At 35.0% G+C, this 25078-nt stretch overlaps 2 protein-coding genes across 3 annotated transcripts in view; one reads left to right on the top strand and one right to left on the bottom strand.

Annotated features, from left to right (window-relative positions):
• Positions 1 to 25078, bottom strand: part of COG5 (component of oligomeric golgi complex 5) — a 310225-nt gene that overhangs the window by 160730 nt on the left and 124417 nt on the right. For both annotated transcript variants that reach the window (XM_027573001.2, XM_027573000.1), the window contains exon 7: positions 2067 to 2197. In XM_027573001.2, the coding sequence (XP_027428802.1) occupies positions 2067 to 2197 (131 nt within the window). The remainder of the gene's footprint in view (positions 1 to 2066; positions 2198 to 25078) is intronic.
• On the top strand, positions 3280 to 4691 carry LOC113910940 (methylsterol monooxygenase 1-like). Its single transcript, XM_035723410.1, has one exon. It carries the CDS (start codon positions 3350 to 3352, stop codon positions 4229 to 4231), a length of 882 nt encoding a protein of 293 aa, XP_035579303.1. The 5' UTR covers positions 3280 to 3349; the 3' UTR covers positions 4232 to 4691.

Genomic DNA, 25078 nt, shown 5'->3' with positions numbered 1-25078 from the left:
ATTTTAAATAGTAAATATGCATAAAGTTTGCAATCTCTGAGGTAGTGATAATATGGACATTATATGAATACAAAAGGCTTGAGATCCTTCCCTTTCTGAAATATTAATTGCTACCTCTCTCACAACTAAATGAGCTAGGTTGATATTAATTTTCTCTAGATATATTTATCTTAATTCAAAGTTGAATTGGAATTCCTTGAATATTTCTTTGAGAAGGTATCTTCCCTAATTTGATGTATGCAAGTATCCTCATTTTTCTTTTTGAGCATGGTGCACTAATATTTTTATTTTTAATTTTTTAGCTTTATTTTTTAAAATTTTATTATGTTATGTTAATCACCATACATTACATCATTAGTTTTTGATGTAGTGTTCCATGATTCATTGTTTGCGTGTAATACCCAGTGCTTCATTCAATACATGCCCTCTTTAATACCCATCACCAGGCTAACCCATCCCCCTACACCCCTCCCCTCTAGAACCCTCAGTTTGTTTCTCAGAGTCCATAGTCTCTCATGGCTCGTCTTTCCCTCCAATTTCTCCCCCTTCATTTTTCTCTTCCTACTATCTTTTTTTTTTTTTAACATATATTATTTGTTTCAGAGGTACAGGTCTGTGATTCAACAGTCTTACACAATTCACAGCGCTCACCGAGCATAAACCCTCCCCAATGCAAGTATCTTATTTTTAACAGTATAAGTAGTTTATCTTCATAGTGAGACCTAAAGTTAGAACAATCAGCAGCAGGTAAAACTCATCTCCAGTATTATAAGTGGGGATACTAGTTACCTTCAGAAAAGGACAGTGGTGACTGTGAGAGAAGTGAAGGGAATCCAGGAGTGCTGGGGGTTTCCCATTTCTTCACCTGGGTCTTGATTTCACCGATGTGCTCACATTGTAGTATCTTGCTCTATATGTGTGTGTGTATGTGGTGTTTCATTCTGTATGTATGTATCAGTTTTCACTTTTCATTATGTATATAATAATTTCAAAAGCTTATTTTAAACAGTAAGTGACCCTCAGTTATGCTTTTTAAATTTTAACAATTAAGAATCAGAAGTCAAATAAGTACCTTCCTGATTTAGAGACTATTTAAAGAATTAAATATTTGTAAAATTATTTTTGTCCAATACAAATGCACAAAATACAATCTCTGGTTTAGAAGATCCAAATAAAAAATAGACACTAATAACTGTATTTGGGTCCAATACAAATGGAGAAAATATCTGCATGCAAGAGAAATGTAGAACAACAGATTACATCTAATTTGTTGATTCAACTGCATCAGTAACTTTGGATTTCTTCCACTACTGAACATTAAGCATCAGGAAACTGACACTTTAAGAGAAATCTCAAGTCAAAATAATTTTTTAAGATTATGGCACAGAGAGGGGACCTGGGTGGTTCAATTGGTTAAGCATCTGCCTTCGGCTCAGATCATGATCTCAGGGTCCTGGGATGGAGCCCCACATCTGGCTCTCTGCTCAGCGGGGAGCCTGCTTCTCCTTCTTCCTCTTCCCCTCTCTCCCGCTTATGCTCTCTCTCTCTCAATAAATAAAAATTAAAATAGATAGATAGATAAAGGCACAGTGATCATTAATGGTGCAAGGTTCTGGGGTTAGAGTGCTTAATGTCTGGATCCAAACTATACCATGAAATAGCTGTGATCTTCAACAAATTAGTTAAGTTCTCAGTTTCCTCATTTGTAAAATGGAAATAACAATAATACTGACCTTACTGGGTTGTTGAAAGGCTTATATAAGCAACAGTGCCTCAGACAAAATAAACATACTCAACAGGTATTAACTATATACAGAGACACATTACATAAACTGTATCTCATATACATTACATACTAGAATCTTGGAATCTATTTTTAAAATTAAATAAACATATATTCAATAAATTTTCCCTGTACTTACTTTTATATCCTATCCTCCAATTCAAACTGTAGACACAGTTCCTCAGTGATGAGGGCATATATTCGTTTTCTAACCTCAAAGTCAAATCTTCATCTGTATTATAACATATTTGTCACATTAATAGAGTGCTATTACTTTTATTACCTGCGTCTCTACACCCTGTTCCAGTAGGCGCTTAGCTTGATTTTCCACTTCAAGTCGAGCTCTTGCAATGAAAAGTAGATCATTTTCTATTACTTCTATTCCAGAAAGATCTATTCCTTGAGAAAGATAATCTATCAAAAAAAAACAAAAAACAAAAAACACACACATTTAAGTATTTTACTGTTGAATAAATATCAAGGTACTGAAATACCATGTCTGATTCTTCAAAATGCTATAGATTTGCTGTTGAACACTATGCCCTTTCAAAATCTGTATTTTAAAAAATATAAACATTTTCTACTTAACAAATAACTTTACTCTGGAGCAAAAATTCTAAATAAGATTGAGTTGATAAAGCAAGAATAGAAATTATAATTATAGTAAATTCCAAGTAATGTCAACACATTACATAAAAAATAGTGTCAAATTTATTTTAATATAAAGAAATATCCTGATCTTAGAAATCTTAGAAATTTCTCAAGCTGCAAGAAAGTTCTAAAAGTTATTCTATAGTAACAAAATATTTGAAACAAATGTCCACCATTTGAATAATAAATCATGAAAATAATTTAGCATGCTGTCAGTTTATAGGATTATGCAGACCTAATATCAACTTACATTGAAGGATTTTCGTATCATTGAATAAAAAAATTTAAAAGAGGAATTAACTACTTATAAAACTAACATATTCTATTTATAGAATGATACAGAGCAAGAAGCATGAAAAGATCTCTACAAAGATGTTAACAATAACTGTACATACTTAGAATTTGAGAAAGTTATTTTTTATGTTTTTATTTTTTGACTTATCTTAGACATAGCTAAGGTAACTAAAATGTTAAAACTAAAGGTCAAGATTTCAAGAGTAAACAGCTTATTCACAGTTCTAAAACTCTATTTTCTATTTTAAAAGATAAATTATTTCTAAAAATCACAACTGCTTTAGATATAAGATTACTTTGTTTTCCAATTACTCAACAGAATATCAAATCTGTTTTTCACTATATTCTCTTAATTGGAAGTGATTTAAGTCTTATTAAAATATATTCCGAGCACTTACATATTATCATTTTTTACATAAGCAGAGTCACAGCCTACTACTTCAATGCTAACTAACCACTTAGTTACCTATCCACTCCAATATCTACTGATTGAACACCGTATATATAGTTAGTGCTACACAAGATGACAAAAGGAAATGAAACAGAGTTCCCGCGCGGTCGTCCAGGTGAGGGAGCTGGAAGAGAGTCCGAATTCTAAGGCTTTCAGCAGAGATTTGAGAAATGGCAACGAATGAAAGTATCGGCATCTTTAGTTCAGCATCCTTGGCTGTGGAGTATGTAGACTCACTTTTACCTGAAAACCCTCTACAAGAAACATTTAAAAATGCTTGGAACTATATGTTGAATAATTATACAAAGTTCCAGATTGCAACATGGGGATCCTTGATAGTTCATGAGGTCCTTTATTTCTTGTTCTGTTTACCTGGATTTTTGTTTCAATTTATACCTTACATGAAAAAGTACAAAATTCAAAAGGATAAACCAGAAACATGGGAAAACCAATGGAAATGTTTTAAAGTACTTCTCTTTAATCACTTTTGTATCCAGCTTCCTTTGATCTGTGGAACTTATTATTTTACAGAGTATTTTAATATACCTTATGATTGGGAAAGAATGCCAAGATGGTATCTGCTTTTGGCAAGATGCTTCAGCTGTGCAGTGATTGAGGATACCTGGCACTATTTCCTGCATAGGCTCTTACATCACAAAAGAATATATAAATATATTCATAAAGTTCATCATGAGTTTCAGGCTCCATTTGGAATGGAAGCTGAATATGCACATCCCTTGGAAACTCTGATTCTTGGAACTGGATTTTTCATTGGAATCATGCTTTTATGTGATCATGTCATTCTCCTTTGGGCATGGGTGACTATTCATTTGATAGAAACTACTGATGTCCATAGTGGTTATGACATTCCTCTCAACCCTTTAAATCTGATCCCTTTCTATGCTGGTTCTCAGCATCATGATTTCCACCACATGAACTTCATCGGAAACTATGCTTCAACATTTACATGGTGGGATAGAATTTTTGGAACAGACTCTCAATTTATTGCCTACAATAAAAAGATGAAGAAGATTGAGAAAAAGACTGAATAAATATCTAAACCTTCCTGAACATACACACTTTCCTGAATTGAAGCGAGTAGCTAACATTGCTTCTGAGGAGCAGAAATAAACGTGTCTTGGCTGCTAAGTGATACAAAGAACATTAACAATCTTTAATTATCTTCCTAGTGGGAACTTTTTCTACTTTACATAAAAGTTCTGTATGTGTAGAAATAAGTATATATTTAAGTACGATTTTCATGAGGAAGTTGTAAAGGCCATGTTGCTAACCTTACAGAAAGGTTTTAAGTAATGGAAAAAGTATTAATTTGTCTTTCCCCTAGTAATACCATAGGCCTGAAGTTGAAATTGGTCTTTAAAATCTTTTAAATATATAGTGGCCATTGCAGAAACTCTTAGTAGGGTGTTGGCCTCATATTGAACTTTAAACATTTTTTAGAATTTGCTTAAACATCAAAGTATCATGGGTTGAACCATATCAGTTGACAGTGAGTGACGCTGCTGAATCAGGAATAGCCAGTACCAAGAACTTCACTCTTGTCCTGAACTGACCGGTTTGGGGTGATTCTCTTTCTTTGAGAAGTCTTTTGGGATTGCACTGTACTAGTATCTATAAATTAAGGCATTTCTGAATTGTTGTAAGTGGAATATTTTAGTCTAAAGGTTTTTGGGTTACTTGAATTTTTTTAAAAATTGAGCTTTATTTCTATTTACCCTTTTTGTATTTCAAGTTTTCATTATACTTAAAACTGTATCTTGAAACGTGAACTGACTTGCTGTATTTGCACTTTGGACTATTGAAATAAATGTGATTTTTTTTGTCTGATTAAAAAAAAAAGGAAATGAAACAGAAGGGCAGCTGAACAGTGGTTATTGCTAATGGCACCTCAACCATGAGCATTTTTTTAAATTTTATTTTATTATGTTATGTTAGTCACCATACATTACATCATTAGTTTTTGATGTAGTGTTCCATGATTCATTGTTTTCGTATAACACCCAGCGCTCCATTCACTACGTGCCCTCCTTAATACCCATCACCAGGCTAACGCATCCCCCACCCCCTCCCCTCTAGAACCCTCAGTTTGTTTCTCAGAGTCCATCGTCTCTCATGGTTTGTCTCCCCCTCCAATATCCCCCCTCCATTTTTCCCTTCCTACCTTTTTTTTTTAAACATATAATGTATTATTTGTTTCAGAGGTACAGGTCTGTGATTCATCAGTCTTACACAATTCACAGCATTCACCATAGCACATACCCTCCCCAATGTCCATCACCTAGCCATCCCATCCCTCACCCCCGACCACTCCAGCAACCCTCAGTTTGTTTCCTGAGCTTAAGAGTTCCTCATATCAGTGAGATCATATGATACTTGTCTTTCTCTGATTGACTTATTTCGCTGAGCATAATACCCTCTAGTTCCATCCACGTTATTGCAAATGGCAAGATTTCCTTTTTTGATGGCTGCGTAATAGTCCATTGTATATATATGCCACATCTTTATCCATTCATCTATTGATGGACATCTTGGCTCTTTCTATAGTTTGGCTATTGTGGACATTGCTGCTATAAAAATTGGGGGCTCGTACCCTTTGGATCACTACGTTTGTATCTTTGGGGTATTTACCCAGTAGTGCAATTGCTGGGTCATAGGGTAGAACCATGAGCATTTTTGTTAAATGTATATAACTAAGGGGACTTTGGACTACCACATTGAAAAGAGTTTTGAAAAACCTTTAAATCATATGGGCTTAGGATTCTGCCTCATAATTTACTCACTAGGTGATCACAGTCACAAGATAAAGCCTCACTGAGCCTCAATTTTTTCATCTGCAAATGTAAATGTAAAATGCCAACAGCATAGAAGTCATGCCCTACATAACTCTTAAGACTATCATCAGAATCAAAATAATTTAATGAATGCCAAAGTACTTTATACACCAATCTATTATGTAAATGTGGAGTGGATTATTATACAAAAAGTTTATCTGATTTTTTAATTTTAAACTTTATTTTTCAGAGAATTTTTTGAAAATTACATATGACTCCAGTCATGGTAATCATCAATGAGGAAATGCTATGTTTACCTCAAAACACTTAACAGACAATATAGAATCAAACTACAGACATGCATACAATAGAAAATAAGCATTATTTTCTTTTCAAGCCGGTTATCAATGTGTTTCTCTTTTTCTGTAACCTAAGGAGGAAAAGTATCACAACTAAGAAAAAAAAGGAGGGGAAAGACACTATGAATCTGCTTAGGTTCTGTTTCTGAATATATAAGTCTTGCCATCTTTGGTACCAGTTGCTTTATTTGAAAAATGAAGAGCTAGAGTATATCAACTTTAAGGTTCCTTCCAGTTATAAATTTCCAGAGATAAAGCCAAAAGTTGCTTTATTCTTAAGAATGCTGATCTGTCACTCTGGAGACAATTCAAATCATTCAAACCTTTTATTGAGTATCAAACATTTATAAGTCACAAACACTAAAGAAATGAGCCAGACTTCATTTCTTACCCCAAGTAGCAAAGTCTAAAAAAGGAAAACAAAGCACAAAGGTGCAACCACTGAAAGATAAAGATAAAATGTATTATGCTAGGTGTTATGGGAACAAAAAGAAAGTAAATATTGTTTATCTTTTCACAAAGTCTACCATCTAGTAGGGGTGAAAGGAATATAAATGATTAATTCCAATAACTTTTTAAGGTAAACAGTAGCCCCATCACATTATCTAACCAACTCCTTCTCCCATTGCTCCATCTCATTCATCCACACTGTATACTCACTTAAAAAAATACAGCTACTCACTTTAAAAAACAACCAAAATACATACTAGATTTGGAATACAAAGTATTCTACTGGTTGGGAGGGAGAAAGAGCCCTATTATTCTCCTTACAGGATTTCAATAAAAGAGATTAATTATAGAAAGGGGGGGGTGAAAAACAGCAGACAAAGTAGCAAACCCCCCCACCCACCCAGCCAGGAGAATGGAGAGATTACACTAAATTCTCCCCTCTTGTTTAATCGTCCCATACAATCATTATCAGTGTTTCAAGTCTTTTCACATCTGCTCTTCGTGAAACACATCTAGGACCTGGAACCAAGGACAAAAAGATGATGATTCCAGTAATAACCATAATTTTTGAACATATAACATGTGGAAGGCATTAAACTGGACACAAAATGTCTTTTCATTATTTTAATGTATGCTTCCATTATTTGTAATATTCTAAACAACCTTGCTAGAAATATTATTAAATTATTAACAAATTCAGCTGGCTAGTAGGCAGCAAAGAATTTAAATCCAGATCTGACTTCCATCTTTTCAATAGATCCAAGGACAAACCCACAAGCCTCAGAAAGAAGAAAACTTTATATTCAAAAGACAGATTCCTCCTATAGTATTCCAGTTTGCTCAGTGAAAGAATAAAAATGAAAAAATCTTATCAGAATTAATCGTTCGGGGAATTAAGACAGGTTAAAACAATGACAGCATTAAAAAACTCATATTTTGAGTTTAATAAAAAAGAAAAAGGAAAATCTTTAAAATATTAAAAAATGGCCTAAAATGACAAATTTTGAAATATGCCAGCATTAGTCACACTTTAACAATTAAACCTTAATAAATGTGGAGTACGCAGTCACTTACTACTAATACCTGTTGAATCTTTTCATGTATAAAAATATGTATGAAGAAACTAACATGATCCTTTGGATTTAACATATCATCTCCTTAGATGCGAGAAAATAATGTGACTAATTTTGATGGAAAAGAAATGATATTGGTCATCTCTTTGTTTAATTATGCTGAGAAAAATTTAATCTAATATTAGAGAAAAAGGAATTCAACCAAAACATCTGACACAGGTATCAAGAGGAGTGGATAACATGATCATAAACAATTTTTTGTCAAATATACACAAGTCTTTGAAATTTAAGGTACTAAAAAATAAATTCTGGTTTCCCCTATTACCACTGTCTTGGTCTAAAACACTAAAACTTCAGAATAAACTTTATATGCTTTGCCCCAGGCAGTCACTTGATCTCAGTGACTGGTTCTTGTATTATTTCCTGGGACTACCTATTTCTTTTCATTTCTTTATCTTCAGACTAAACCAATACCTCAAGAGCATAAAAACTATTTATTAGTAAGATATATGCCTGTCATTTTAATAGACGTTCAGTGTTCTAATCAGTACTACACCTGGCGAGCAGAATAAATATTCTCATGCTCCTCTCCCACTCACGGAATCTATGGCTTTCTGTTAACTAACAATTTCTCTTTCTATTTTGCAACACAAATCTTTCTTATTGATTCCCGAATCCTCACTGCCTCTTCCTCTACCAGCATCCTCCTTTGTTTAAAACAAACAAAAAGAAGAGTAATTATAGGTTGTTAAATGATTCAGCTCTGCATTTCCTTTTCATAAAAATGTTGGCACTAAATTATTGATCTGGAACAAAAGAGATGAGGGAAAAGTTCATGTGTAAAGTTGGGATGGTGCTTGGGATGGTGCTCAAAGTCAGAAGAAATGAAAGAGGTTAAATCTTCATGCTTCATTATAGAAAGCGAAAAAAGTTAAAAACTAAAAAGTGGAAACATGGGCAGGTTACTTAGATATGGAGGTAAATACCATGGGAATCAGTAAAAATGTTGAAATGAATGCCTCGGGAAAAGTAAATGGTAAAGGCATTGCTCTTTTTTTTTTAATAATAAATCTTGTAGAACTTTCTTTTTTCTTTCTTTCCCTTTCTTTTCCCCTGCTTTCAGGTCTTTTCTGATTTTCCAGGTATGTTGTTACCCTGTTAGCATTTTGTTCTCTCATTCATCTATTCTCCTCTGGACAAAATGACAAGATGGAAAAAAAGAACAAGAGGTAGTACCGTCTGCCAGGGACCTACTCAATACGGATATTAGTACAATGTCAGAGCTAGAGTTCAGAGTCGTGGTTTTAAAGATACTAGCTGGGCTTGAAAAAAGCATGGAAGTTATTAGAGTAATCCTTTCTGGAGAAATAAAAGAACTTAAATCTAACCAAGACGAAATCAAAAAGGCTATTAATGAGGTGAAATCAAAAATGGGGGCACTAACTGCTAGGATAAATGAGGCAGAAGAGAGAATGAGCAATATAGAAGACCAAATGATGGAAAATAAAGAAGCTGAGAAAAAGAGAGATAAACAACTACTGGGTCACGAGGGCAGAATTCGAGAGAGAAGCGATACCACAAGATGAAACAACGTTAGAATAATTGGGATCGCAAAAGAAGAAGAAAGAGAGAGAGGGGCAGAAGGTATATTGGAGCAAAATATAACAGAGAACTTCCCTAATGTGGGGAAGGAAACAGGCATCAAAATCCAGGGGGCACAGAGAACCCCCCTCAAAACCAATAAAAATAGGTCAACACCCCGACATCTAATAGTAAAACTTACAAGTCTCAGAGACAAAGACAAAATCGTGAAAGCACCTCAGGAGAAGAGATATGTAACTTATAATGGTAGAAATATTAGACTGGCAACAGACCTATCCACAGAGACCTGGCAGGCCAGAAAGGACTGGCATGATATCTTCAGAGCACTAAACGAGAAAAATATGCAGCCAAGAATACTATATTCAGCTAGGCTGTCATTGAAAATAGAAGGAGAGATTAAAAGCTTCCAGGACAAACAAAAACTAAAGGAATTTGCAAACGCAAAACTAGCCCTCCAAGAGATATTGAAAGAGGTCCTCTAAGCAAAGAGAGAGCCTAAAAGTAGCATAGAGCAGAAAGGAACACAGACAATATACAGTAAGAGTTACTTTACAGGCAATACAATGGCACTAAATTCATTTCTTTCAATAGTTACCCTGAATGTAAATGGGCTGAATGCCCCAATCAAAAGACACAGGCTATCAGATTGGATAAAAAAACAAGACCCATCAATGTGCTGTCTGCAAGAGACTCATTTTAGACCCAAAGACACCCCCACATTGAAAGTGAGGGGGTGGAAAACCATTTACCATGCTAACGGACACCCAAAAAAAGCTGGGGTGGCAATCCTTATATCAGACTAATTAGATTTTAAACCAAAGACTATAATAAGAGATGAGGAAGGACACTATAACCTACTTAAAGGGTCTATCCAAGAAGAATATCTAACAATTGTAAATATCTATGCGCCTAACATGGGAGCACCCAATTATATAAGGCAATTAATAACAAAAGCAAAGAAACACATTGACAACAATACAATAATAGTGGGGAACTTTAACATCCCCCCATGACTGAAATGGACAGATCATCTAAGCAAAAGATCAACAAAGAAATAAAGACTTTAAATGACACACTGGACCAAATGGACTTCACAGACATATTCAGAACAGTCCATCCCAAAGCAACGGAACACACATTCTTCTCTAGTGCCCATGGAACATTCTCTAGAATAGGTCACATCCTGGGTCACAAATCAGGTCTCAACTGGTACCAAAAGATTGGGATCATTCCCTGCATATTTTCAGACCACAATGCTTTGAAACTAGAACTCAATCCCAACAGGAAAGTCGGAAAGAACTCAAACACATGGAGGCTAAAGAGCATCCTACTAAAGAATGAATGGGTCAACCAGGAAATTAAAGAAGAATTTTAAAAATTCATGGAAACAAATGAAAATGAAAACACAACTGTTCAAAATCTTTGGGATGCAGCAAAGGCGGTCCTGAGAGGAAAGTAAATAGCAATACAAGCCTTTCTCAAGAAACAAGAAAGTTCTCAAATACACAACCTAACCCTACACTTAAAGGAGCTGGAGAGAGAACAGCAAATAAAGCCTAAACCCAGCAGGAGAAGAGAAATAATAAAGATCAGAGCAGAAATCAATGAAATACAAACCAAAAGAACAGTAGGACAGATCAATGAAACTAGGAGCTGGTTCTTTGAAAGAATGAATAAGATTGATAAACCCCTGGCCAGACTTATCAAAGAGAAAAGAGAAAGGACCCAAATCAACAAAATCATGAATGAAAGAGGAGAGATCACAACCAACACCAAAGAAATACAAACAATTTTAAGAACATATTATGAGCAACTCTATGCCAGCAAATTAGATAACCTGGAAGAAATGGATGCATTCCTAGAGATGTATCAACTACCAAAACTGAACCAGGAAGAAATAGAAAACCTGAACAGACCTATAACCACTAAGGAAACTGAAGCCGTCATCAAAAATCTGCCAACAAACAAAAGCCCAGGGCCAGATGGCTTCCCAGGAGAATTCTACCAAACATTTCAAGAAGAAATAATACCTATTCTTCAGAAACTGTTCCAAAAAATAGAAATGGAAGGAAAACTTCCAAACTCGTTTTAGGAGGCCACCATTACCTTGATCCCCAAACCAGACAAAGACCCCATCAAAAAGGAGAATTACAGACCAATATCCTTGATGAACATGGGTGCAAAAATTCTCACCAAAATACTAGCCAATAGGATCCAACAGTACATTAAAAGGATTCTTTACCGCGACCAACTGGGATATATCCCTGGGCTGCAAGGTTGGTTTAATATCTGCAAAGCAATGTGATACAATACATTAATAAAAGAAAGAACAAGAACTATCATCCTCTCAATAGATGCAGAAAAAACATTTGACAAAGAACAGCATCCTTTCTGGATCAAAACTCTTCAGAGTATAGGGAGAGAGGGCACATACCTTAATATCATAAATGCCATCTATGAAAAACCTACAGCGAATATCATTCTCAATGGGGAAAAACTGAGAGATTTCCCCCTGAGGTCAGGAACATGGCAGGGATGTCCACTATCACCACTGCTATTCAACATAGTATTAGAAGTCCTAGCCATAGTAATTAGACAACAAAAAGAAATCAAAGGCATCCAAATCGGCAAAGAAGAAGTCAAACTCTCACTGTTTGCAGATGATATGATACTTTATGTGGAAAACCCAAAAGACTCTACCCCAAAACTGCTAGAACTCATACAGGAATTCAGTCAAGTGGCAGGATATAAAATCAAAGCACAGAAATTAGTGACATTCCTATACACCAACAACAAGACAGGAGAGAGAGAAATTAAGGAGTCGATCCCATTTACCATTGCACACAAAACCATAAGATACCTAGGAATAAATCTAACCAAAGAGGCAAAGGACCTGTACTCAGAAAACTATAAAATACTCATGAAAGAAATTGAGGAAGACCCAAAGAAATGGAAAAACGTTCCATGCTCATGGATTGGAAGAACAAATATTGTGAAGATGTCAATGCTACCTAGAGCAATCTACACATTCAATGCAATCCCCATCAAAATACCATCCACTTTTTTCAAAGAAATGGAACAAATAATCCTAAAATTTGTATGGAACCAGAAGAGACGCCAAATAGGCAGAAGAATGTTGAAAAAGAAAAGCAAAGCTGGCGGCATCACAATTCCAGACTTCCAGCTCTATTACAAAGCTGTCATCATCAAGACAGTATGGTACTGGCACAAAAAGAGACATATAGATCAATGGAACAGAATAGAGAGCCCAGAAATGGACCCTCAACTCTATGGTCAACTAATCTTCGACAAAGCAGGAAAGCATGTCCAATGGAAAAAAGACAGTCTCTTTAACAAATGGTGTTGGGAAAATTGGACAGCTACATGCAGAACAATGAAACTGGACCATTTCCTTATACCACACACAAAAATAGACTCAAAATGGTTGAAAGACCTAAACGTGAGACAGGAGTCCATCAACATCCTAAAGGAGAACACAGGCAGCAACCTCTTCAACCTCAGATGCAGCAACGTCTTCCTAGAAACATCACCAAAGGCAAGGGAAGCAAGGGCAAAAATGAACTATTGAGATTTCATCAAGATAAAAAGCTTTTGCGCAGCAAAAGAAACAGTCCACAAAACCAAAAGACAACCGACAGAATGGGAGAAGATATTTGCAAATGACACATCAGATAAAGGGCTAGTATCCAAAATCTATAAAGAACTTATCAAACTCAACACCCAAAGAACAAATGATCAATCAAGGAATGGGCAGAAGGCATGAACAGACATTTTTCCACAGAAGACATCCAAACAGCCAACAGACACATGAAAAAGTGCTCAACATCGCTCGGCATCAGGGAAATCCACATCAAAACCTCAATGAGATATCACCTCACACCAGTCAGAATGGCTAAAATTAACAAGTCAGGAAACGACAGATGTTGGCGGGGATGTGGAGAAAGAGGAACCCTCCTACACTGTTGGTGGGAATGCAAGCTGGTGCAACCACTCTGGAAAACAGTATGGAGGTTCCTCAAAAAGTTGAAAATAGAGCTACCATACAATCCAGTAATTGCACTACTGGGTGTTTACCCCAAAGATACAAATGTAGGGATTCAAAGGGGTACATGCACCCCGATGTTTATAGCAGCAATGTCCACAATAGCCAAACTGTGGAAAGAGCCAAGATGTCCATTGATAGATGAATGGATAATGAAGAGTGGTATATATACACAATGGAATATTATGCCGCCATCAAAAGGAATGAGATCTTGCCATTTGCAACGACATGGATGGAACTGGAGGATGTTATGCTGAGTGAAATAAGTCAATCAGAGAGACATGTATCATATGACCTCACTGATATGAGGAATTCTTAATCTCTGGAAACAAACTGAGGGCTGCTGGAGTGGTGGGAGGTAGGAGGGATGGGGTGGCTGGGTGATGGACATTGGGAAGGTTACGTGCTCTGGTGAGCGCTGTGAATCGTGCAAGACTGTTGAATCACAGATCTGTACCTCTGAAACAAATAATGCAATATATTTTAAGGAAAAAAAAGAAGATAGCAGGAGGGGAAGAATTAAAGGGAGTAAATCAGAGGAGGAGACGAACCATGAGAGACGATGGACTCTGAGAAACAAACTGAGGGTTCCAGAGAGGAGGGGCATGGGGGGATAGGTTAGCTTGGTGATGGGTATTAAAAAGGGCACGTTCTGTGTGGAGCACTGGGTGTTATGCACAAAGAATGAATCACGAAACACTACATCAAACACTAATGATGTAATGTATGGTGATTAACATAAGAATAAAAAAATTTAAAGGAAAAAATGTGGTTTTGTATTTTTATATTTTTCCATTAAATACTAAATAAATATGAACCCCTGGCACAGATTATAGCATTATAAACAAGGACATTACAACAGTTTTAACTATTTCATATATTCAAAAAGAAAAGTCTGAACATGTTAGTAAAGACATGGATAAAGTAATATACTAACTGAACTTCTAGAGATATAAAGGACAAAATCTGGATGGGATTAACAGAAGATGAGGCACTGCAGGAAAAACAAAATATTGTCCATGGAAAATTTAATGCTAGAATTATTAACTGGTAACTGGATAAAGCCTTGCATTTTCCTTTTAAAAATAAGCTCATTAAGGAATTTTTGAAATTGGAAAAACATTTTAGGGCGCCTGGGTGGCTCAGTGGGTTAAGCGTCGTGACTCTTGATTTCAGCTTAGGTCATGATCTCAGGGTTTGGAGATTGAGCCCTGCTTGGGGCTCTGGGCTCAGCAGGGGGTCTGCTTAAGATTCTCTCCCTTTCTCTCTACCCTTCCCCCACCCCAGCTCTCACACTCTCTCTCAAAAAAAAAGGAAAAGAAAGGGAGAAAGAGAACTAAAGACGAAAAACATTTCAAAAGGGAGTAATTATACAACCTCACAACATAGAGGCCACAAAAGCCAAGTGGATCATTGAAATATACATGATTATGTCTGAGAAATTTTTAAAAAATTTTTTAAAAATATTATTTATTTGACAGAGGTACAGCGAGAGAGGGAACACAAGCAGGGGAGTGGGAGAGGGAGAAGCAGGCTTCCCACCAAGCAGGGAGCCCGATGCAGGACTCAATCCCAGGACCCCAGGACCATGACCTGAGCGGAAGGCAGACGCTTAACCATCTGAGCCACCCTATGTCTGAGAAATTTATGAATCTTCAAATTCTCAAGTAGCACCAAAATAGACTATATCCTCCCCTGGATGTTTATCTGAGAAAGAGCAGAAAAAGCAAAAACTGACATACAGGAACTGGGCAGCTGGCTATAGTCACTTACCAATCAAAGTGACTCCCTCCTACACACAAACTTTGCAAAGAGCACAATTCAGATATGTGCCTCCGAGAAATTTCAAGCAACCTTCAGATGTTCTTAAAATACTTAAAATCTTGGTTGTGCTTAAAAGTGAAAATAAACATCTACTATATTCCTTTAAAATCTTATCTTCCTTTTTAATCTACTCATGAGTTCTTTTGTTCCTGTTTGTATTTGTTATTACACTTGTCTACAATGTCTAACTTAGTGTTATAAGCATTCACCCATCCTATTATGGTCCTTACAAATATCAATTTTTGATAGCTGCCCAATATTTCACCAAATAAATGAACCAAAAATTACTGAATCATTTACCTAAGACAGAATAATTTTTTATCATAAATATTTTATCTTTACATATAAAATTTTAAATATCTAGAATTATTCCCTTGGGAAACAATCAAAGAATTACTGAGTCAAAGTTAGACTTTTAAGATTATTGATACAAATTATCAAACTAGTTTTCAAAATGACTATACCACTTTAAACATTTTTTCCAGTAACCAATGAGTCACTTAACTGGAGATGGTGCTAGATATTATCACTGTTTTGAATATTTTATATGCTGCCAGGAGAAGTAGGTTCTTATTGATGGTTTGCTGTGGTTTTTTTTAAAGATTTTATTTATTTGACAGAAAGAACAAGAGAGCACAAGCAGAGGGCAGTGGAGAAGCAGGCTTCTCGCTGAGCAAGGGAGCCCAATATGAGGCTCGATCCCAGAACCCTGGGATCATGACCTGAGCCAAAGGCAGATACTTAACCATCTGAGCCACCCAGGCGCCCCTGCTATGATTTTTAAGTGATGAAGCTGAATAACTATTTTTTATTACCTGTATTTTACCCTTTTGAGAATCTCTAAATAATTTTTACTCTTTTATCTTCTTATATTGCTTTGTATAATTATATATTAACATTCATTGTTTACCCATATTTGCTATGAATATTTTCCCAGCTTGTTAATTTTTAGTTATTTAGAATATTACTTCTTGAGACCATTTTGAGAATATAATCATACAATTATATTACCTAAAAAACTCCACCTTTTTTCTTCTACACAGCCCTGATTAAAGCCCACCTTTTACAAAAGCAAGGCAGTGATACGTAAAGGATTATCTGGCAAACTGGTGAATAATAATCTGAAAAGGAAAACTGTCATTTTAAAATCGATTCTACAAAAATTTTATCTTTAAATCAAGATAAGTTGTACTTTAAGATCAGAACTTATCACAATGACTCATTTTAATTCACTCTGGAACATCAATCTTCCTTGCTACCATATTTTAGGTTATATAAAGAACACCATTACTAGAGAATACTGAGGTAAATAATAAATTTAAATTAAAACCAGGAAAACAATAACCATAAAACACTACCAAACAACATGGATGGTGCAGGATTACTGATGGAATTAATTTATCCAGTCAACAATAAGATCTGGGCCTCCACTTACTTAAGGTACTCAAATCGATAATAATAATGATACTATAACAGAATCCTTATTTGCTATTTGTAACAAATCTAAGATAGTCCAGTATAGTTTTAAAAACTGTTTTAAAGACACACACAAACACACACACACCCCTCTCTCTGTTCATTTTGTTTATTTGGTTGGCTTTTTTTTTTCTAAGTATGCTCTATGTTGAACTTGGGGCTTCACCTCATAACCCAGAGATCAAGAGTCCCATGCTCTTCAAACTCAGCCGTGCAGCTGTCCCTCTATTCATTTAAAAAAATTTTTTTTCACTGAAGCAACATTAGAAAACACATAAATTTGGGGTCCCTGGGTGGCTCAGTCAGTTGGGCATCCAACTCTTGGGTTTTGACTCAGGTCATGATCTCAGGGTCCTGGGATCCAGCCCTGTGGTCCAGCTCCCTGCTCAGCAGGGAGTCTGCTTATTTCCCTTTTCCTTGGCCCCTCCCCCTGCTCACCCATGTGCAAATAAATCTTAAAAAAAAGAAGAAAAGAAAACACATAAAGTTAGAAATTCTAAGTCAAAAATTCCAACAAAATACCAACAAAGACAACTACACACAAATTTTGATTTTCATTTCCTCACTCTACCTGTAAAAAGTGTTTTATTTTTCTGGTTGACATATTTTAATCATATTTAAGTAAATACCCTGAACCTGATGATAAAAAACACCTTTAGGAAAAATATTTTAAAGAAAAATGTTTATGTACAATTGCAATGTAATTTCAATAATTATAACATAAACAAAAACATAACAAAATTATAAAGCAAAATTATAAAAAAGTAATGTGTATTTGTACAAAAGTAGAAATGATGACACAGGAAATAGAAAACAAAATAACATAGCTTTAAAATGTATAAGGGGGGGGGCCTGGGTGGCTCAGCTGGTTAATCCTTCAACTCTCTTGATTTTGGCTCAGGTCATAATCTCAGGGTTGGGAGACAGAGCCCCACATTTGGCTCTGTGTTGAGCATGGAGCATGCTTCGGATTCTTTCTCACTCAGCCCCTCCCCACTCCCACCCATCCCACCCACCAAGCTTGCTCTCTCTAAAAAAAAAAACACACCATAAATAAATAAAATGTCTAAGATGTTAGTGTATGACAACCAAAACATAACTAAACAAACAGGAAAAAGTAATAAAATCTTCTCACCATATTATAAACCCATCATAGAAAAAAATTTTTTAAACAAAATATAATACTTATTCCAACTATGGGGGAAAATAGCCAAATGAATCACAAGAGAAATTTCATAACTATTAAGATATATAATTTTTAATTTTTCTAATAAAAAATAATAAAAAAATGGGGAAAAAATTTGTAATCAAACACATAAAAGTTATCATTAAAAACATAAAAATTTGTAATTCTCAACTGGCAATTAATCAAAGGATATTACAAAACAAGTTTATATAAGAGGAGGTTAATAATTAAATCAATGTAAATCTATTAAAACTTTTTTTAATATTTTAAATTTATCTTTATGTAAAATGAAGTAGTACATGATCTTTGGAATACTTATAAAATCAATAAAAAATCTTTTAATTAAAGTCATTCTACTCGTTTTACAGAAAACAGGTACATACTTTCAAAGGCAATATATGATGTGAAAGAATCAAGTAGGAATGAAGACACCTAAACTTTATTCTACTCAATACTACGATCTGAGAAAAATCCCTTAACCTTTCTGAGATTCCTAAAAATGAGAAGTCCTGTGTTACAAATCTCACAGCCTTGTATGGATCAAATGAAATAATATGCATGAAGAAGGTTTTATAAAATATCAAGAACTACATGTAACTAAGTTACTAATTTTATAAACAGGGTGTTGCTCCCTTTTTTTTTCCATGGAGGGAAGGCGAAGGGCCCTAAAAAACAGATACTCTTCAAGAGTTCAGTATTACAAAAAATAATAATAATAAGGGTAAAATCTGTACTTTTCTAACCAAGCCTTAACTGATCTTACTGCTTCTACACAGAATATCTTCAGGCTTAAGTGAACTCTTGGTTGAATTCCCACATTTCAAGTCCAAAGCCGTTCTCAGGGTATTGTGGATCTCTCTTGTTCCTCAAAGCTTCATGAAAATTTGGCATCAAAAGCTCTATTTTATTGCAAGATGGGAAAAAACCTTACTATTAAAACAAAGGATTAGTTTTTCTTTCCTAAATCTTACTCTGTTTCAGCTAGCACAAAAAAATTGCCCAGGGCCAAAAAAAGACAGTGTATTTTCTATCTTTCCTCTGGGCACAGTTGTTTTTTTCCCTCCTAACTTTCTAAAACATGGATTTATACAAACCTCCTTTGTTGCCCTCCAGGAAGATATATGTCAGGTGTTTTAAGTCAGTGCCTACCTTCCACTCAGTACCTGAGCAGAAGTAAGTGTCTATCTCTCCCTCAAGTGGAGAAACATTAGATAAAATGAGCAAGGATATTAAAAAAATGAGCACCACCAAAAACCAAAGGTATCTAATTGACATCTACAGAGCACTCCACCCAACAAAAACAGAATACATATTCAACTACACATAGAACATTAACCAAAACAGAGCATGTTCTGGGTCATAACACAAATACTTTATTTTTTTTTAAGATTTTATCTATTTATTCATGAGAGACAGAGAGAGAGAGAGGCAGAGGCAAGAGGGAGAAGCAGGCTCCCCACCGAGCAGGGAGCCCAATTCGGGACTCGATCCCAGCACCCTGGGATCACGACCTGAGCCGAAGGCAGACACTTAACCAACTGAGCCACCCAGGCGTCCCATAACACAAATATTTTAAATTTAAAATTACTGAAATCACACAGAATATGTTCTTTGATCATAATGGTATCAAACTAAGAATAATAGAAAAATAACTGTAAATTTTCCAAACATTTGGAAATTAAACAACACATTTCTAAAGGTTTTTTTTTTTTTTTAAGTAATCTCCATACCCAGCATGGAGCTCAAACTCACAACCCTGAGATCAAGAGTTGCATGCTCTACCAACTGAGCCAGCCAGGTGCCCCAAAACAATACATTTCTAAATGATCAAGGGCTCACAAAGGATCTCAGAAGAAATTTTTTCAAAAGATACTAAGCTGAATGAAAATGAAAATACAACATCAAAATCTTTGGGATTCAACTAAGGTAGCAGTCAGAGAGAATTTAATAACACTAAAAGTGGGGTTTTTTTTAATGTGTAATTAAAAAAAAGAAAGGTCTCAAATCAATAATGCAAGCTACTACCACAAGAAACTAGAATAAAAAAGGAAAATAAAAAACAAGGAGAAGGGAATAAACAAGAGGAAATCAATGAAATCAAAAACAAAAATAAGAGAAAATCAATCAAACCAGAAGTTAATTCTTTGGGAGCATCAGGAAAATTAACAAAGCCCTAGTGAGACCAACAAAGAAGAAAGCAGAGCAAATTACCAAAAACAGGAGTGAAAAAGAAGATCTCACCCACTATAGACTTCACAGCATTCAAAGGACAGTGGGATACTATGAATAGCTCTACAACTTAGATGAAACTATCAAAACTCATTCAAGATGATCTGAACAGATCTCTACTTAAAAAACTGAATCTGTAGTTCAAAACATTCTAAATTAGAAATCTATAAGCCAAGGTGGTTTCAGTGTCATTGAAATAAAGAATCTAATTTTACACAATGATAGAACACTTCCCAAAATTAGACAAAAAAAGAACACTACAAACAGTACCACCCCTTAAGAGCACAGATACAAAAATTCTCAAAATATTAGCAAATCTGATTACCCTGATACAAAAGCCAAAGACATTTTAAAAATAATAATAAAACTAGTACAATCTGCCTCAAAAGCATAGATGTAAAAATCCTCAACAAAATATTAGCAAACAGAATCTAGGAATATATAAAAAGAATAATACATCATAAGGGGAGTTTCTTCTCAGAATACAAGGAAAGAAACTTTGATAATTTAAAGATGTTTACTACAAAATAACACAAAGAGATTATATATAATAAGCCAACAAATGAGATAAAATGTCTCATAATACACTAAAAGAAAGCAGAAAAAAAGGGAGACAATGAACAGAAGATACATAAACAAAAATGACAGAAAACAGATGATACAACACAGAAAACAATTAGCAAGACGGTAGCATTAAACCTAATCACACCAATAATGAAATGAAATCTAAGTTGCATAAACGTCCCAATTATAATGCAGATATAAAACTGCATTTAAGAGAAAGGAACAAACTATGTACAGCCTACAAAAAACCCACTGAAAACATGAAGACACAAATAAATTCAAAGTGACAGAAAAAGATATATAAAACTAATACTAATCAAAAACACCTACATTGATTACGTTAATGTTTTTAAAAGTAGATTTCAAAGCAAGGAATAATAAGAAGGAGATGTCATTTCATGATAATAAAAGCCTCAAATCATCGAAATCATATTCCTAAACATTTATGCATGTAATAAAAGATTCAAAATACACGGTGAAGAAACTGATAGAATTGCAAGGAGAAATGATTAAGTTGGAAAATATAGAGAGATTAAAAAACTTCTTCAAGAACTGACAGAACAAGGGGACAGTAAATCTAAGCATTGAAAGACCTGAACAAGACTATCAACCAGCTTGACCCAGTTGATATTTATAGAACATTCCACATGACATCAGAAGGCACATTCTTTTCAAGTGTAAAAGAATTATTTATTTACCAAATAAGACAACATTCTGGGCCTAAATCAAGTTTCAATAAATGTAAAAGGTCTCAGTTCATACAACACATGTTTTTTGAATAGAATGGGTCAGAATTAACAACATAAAGATCCCTAGAAAATTCTAAACATTCAAATTCTAAATTCTAAATATTCAAAACACAATAGCTTCTTTAAAAAATTCTAAATATTCAAAACAAAGTAATGTCTCCTAAAAAATCCCCATCATGAAAGAGGAAGTTAAAGAGAAAACACTAAATAAAATGAAAACACCAACATAGCAAAGTTTCCAGGATATAGCCAAAGCAATACTTAAATGGAAATTTAGAGCACTGAAGGCCTATATTAGAAAAAAAGTTTTCAAATAGATAAACTCCATTTCCACCTTAAAAAAAAAAAACTGGAAAAAAAAAAACTAAACCCAAAACAGAATAAATGAAATAATGAAGAATAAGGTAGAAATCTAAAACTATAGAGAATATCAAGGAAACCAAAAGCAGATTCTTTTAGAAGACTGACAACCCCTAACTAAACTGAATAAGAAAAAAAGAAAACACACACATTACCAATATCAGAACTGAAAGAGATGACATCATTAAAGAAACTAAAGATATTAAAAGGTTACAAAAGGAATCTGATGAATGAATGACTGTACACCAAACCAATATAGACAACTCTCAAATATTCATGCTGTGTGAAAGAAGCCAGACAAAAAAAGGAGCAACGTGTTATAGGATTCTATTTATAAAATTTTAGAAAGTGCAAGCTAGAATGGAGGTCAGTGGTTCCCTGGGGATGGGAGGGAATTTCAGGGAGGGGAGGAGGGAGTCCTAACATAAGCTTTTGGAGGTGAGGAGAATGTTTGTTATCTTGATTGTGTTGTGGTTTCTCAGCATATAAACATATCAGAATTTATTGAACTGTACAGTTTAAACAGGTGCAGGTTATTGTCTATCAATTATACCTCAATAAAGCTTTTTTTTTAATTAAGGAAAGACTGCAACAGAAATACATCAAACAGAACTATAGAGCTTATTCAACAAAAAAGTCATTTTCCCTCTTCATCTTATTTATGAAAGATGTTAAGAAGGATCTGTACGACTTTGATTCTCTCAGCCATTTAAATGCCTCCTATGTGCTAGGTACTATCTATATGTGGACAACAGACACCAACCCTACCTTCAAAAACATTTAAAATATAGCTTTGTTGGCAAACTAGAAAACACAACTACAATCCAGACAGTTCTCCTACAAAAAGGTTTAACAATCTGCTCATACATTAAAAGATTTTGTTCTCAGATATCAAAAAACAATTGTATAATTCCTAATTATGAATACTAGAGGATACTCAGGTCCTAGCTCTCAAAAATTAAATGTTTAGCAAACACTTACTCTGAACTGTACTAAAAGGTGCTGTGATACACAAATTTAGGAAATGCCAGGTAAACACAAAATAAAGCAGGTTTCTTTACTATATAGTACTCCTCAGAACCATGAATCAGCAGTAGGAACATCCAAAAGAGGCACACAATATATAATATTTCCCAAATCTCTTTATCCCCTGTTTTTGTTCCTCAAATTGCAGAAAATCTAGCAGAACCAGCACTCATGGAACACACTTAAGAAAACATAGTAATTCTACCATAATGGCTTAGATGCAATGCTTAAAAGAAACAAAATCCATATAAATCCACTGATAGAAGTCCTTTGTTTTCGCTTTTGGCTTTCAGCTCGGGGAGGCAAAAGTGCAACTTTCTTCGGTTGTCCTGCATCCAGGTTCATCTGACACAAGCCACCTCCACCATGCTTCCTAAGTTCAACCCCAACGAGATCAAAGTCGTGTACCTGAGGTGCACCGGTGGCAAAGTCAGTGCCACGTTTGCCCTGGCCCCAAAGATCAGCCCACTGAGTCTGTCTCCAAAATAGGTTGGTGATGACATTGCCAAGGCAACTGGTGATTGGAAGGGTCTAAGGATTACAGTGAAACTGACCATTCAGAACAAACAGGCCCAGATTGAAGTGGTACCTTCTGCCTCTGCCCTGATTATCAAAGCCCTCAAGGAACCACCAAGAGACAAAAAGAAGCAGAAAAATATTAAGCACAGTGGAAATATCACTTTTGATGAGACTGTCAATATTGCCCGACAGATGCGACACCTATCTTTAGCCAGAGAACTCTCTGCAACCATTAAAGAAATCCTGGGGACTGCCCAGTCTGTGGGCTGCAATGTTGATGACCGCCACCCTCATGACATCATAGATGACATCATAGATGACATCAACAGTGGTGCAGTGGAATGCCCAGCTAGTTAACTACAAAGGAAAATGTTTCAATAAAGGATCACTTGACAAGCAAAAAAAAAAAAGAAGTCCTTTGTTTTCCCCTTTAAAGATCTGGTCAGTAAAGGATCATGTTTATATAGTATAAAGCACTAAGAGGCAAGAGTATAAAAAATGAGAAAGATACAGAGCCATATACCTTACTTTTGTATGAACAGTACCTATTAGGTAAAAATCTATGATCAGAGAATCAATCTCTCTCCTTCTCTCCCATCTGTGAGATGTAACAACTTCTCACATTATTAATTTTTATTCTGTATCTGAATTTTCCTAAAAAACACAAGAAATACCACATGGCTATAGGAAAATCATATTCCCATACTATGAAGAGTCCTTACTGTGAAGAAACAACATGAAGTTTGTATATTAAGGTCCACAAAATTAAAGTTAACTCTAAGAATATTTACTCTCTAATCCATACAGATGCAGCACACAGAAGAAAAAAGATTACAGTCATAATACAACTAGCTATCAGAATAACAATAATTAACATTCATATAATGCTTACTATGTGTTTGTTATAGGTTGAAATGTGTCCCCCAAAATTCATATGTTGAAGTCCTAACTCCCAGTACCTCAGAATGTGACCTTTTAGAGAAATATGGTAATTTCAGATGTAATTAGTTAAAATGAAGCCCCTAACCCATTGTGACCGATGTCCTTATTAAGAAGGGGAAAATTAGACGTAGTTACCCACACAGGGAGAACACCATGTGAGGATGAAGGGAGAGATTGGGGTGATGCTTCTACAAGCCAAGGAATTCCAAAGATTGCCAGCAAATCACCAGAAGTAGAGGAGAGGCACTGAACAGATTCTTCCTTTACAAGAAACCAACCTTACTGATATCTTGATTTTGGACTTCCAGCCCCCAGAACTGTGAGAATAAATTCCTGTTATTTAAGCCACCCAGTTTGTGGTACTTTGTTACAGCAACCCTAGAAAATTAATACACTATGTGTCTAGACAGTGTTATCTATTCCACTTTAAAGACAATAAAACTGATACACAGAGCAGTTAATTAACTTACCCAATTTCACAACTATTAAGCTATAAAGACAGGATTTGGGAAATGACACAAAAACAGGATTAACAGAACAGTCCCATAAGGGTGACTGAATATTTCAATTATCTGGAGGTTCAACATCAAAGTTTGATTCTTTGGCCTTCTAAAGCTTTGTTGTCCTCATACATTCTCTAAAATCTCATTATTCCTTTCTGCGTAACTAGCCGAAGTAGATTCAC

This window comes from Zalophus californianus, chromosome 12 (genome assembly GCF_009762305.2).
Source record: "Zalophus californianus isolate mZalCal1 chromosome 12, mZalCal1.pri.v2, whole genome shotgun sequence".
NCBI lineage: Eukaryota > Metazoa > Chordata > Mammalia > Carnivora > Otariidae > Zalophus > Zalophus californianus.
Note: the sequence above shows the minus strand (reverse complement) of the source record. Positions and strands in the feature narration are given on the sequence as shown.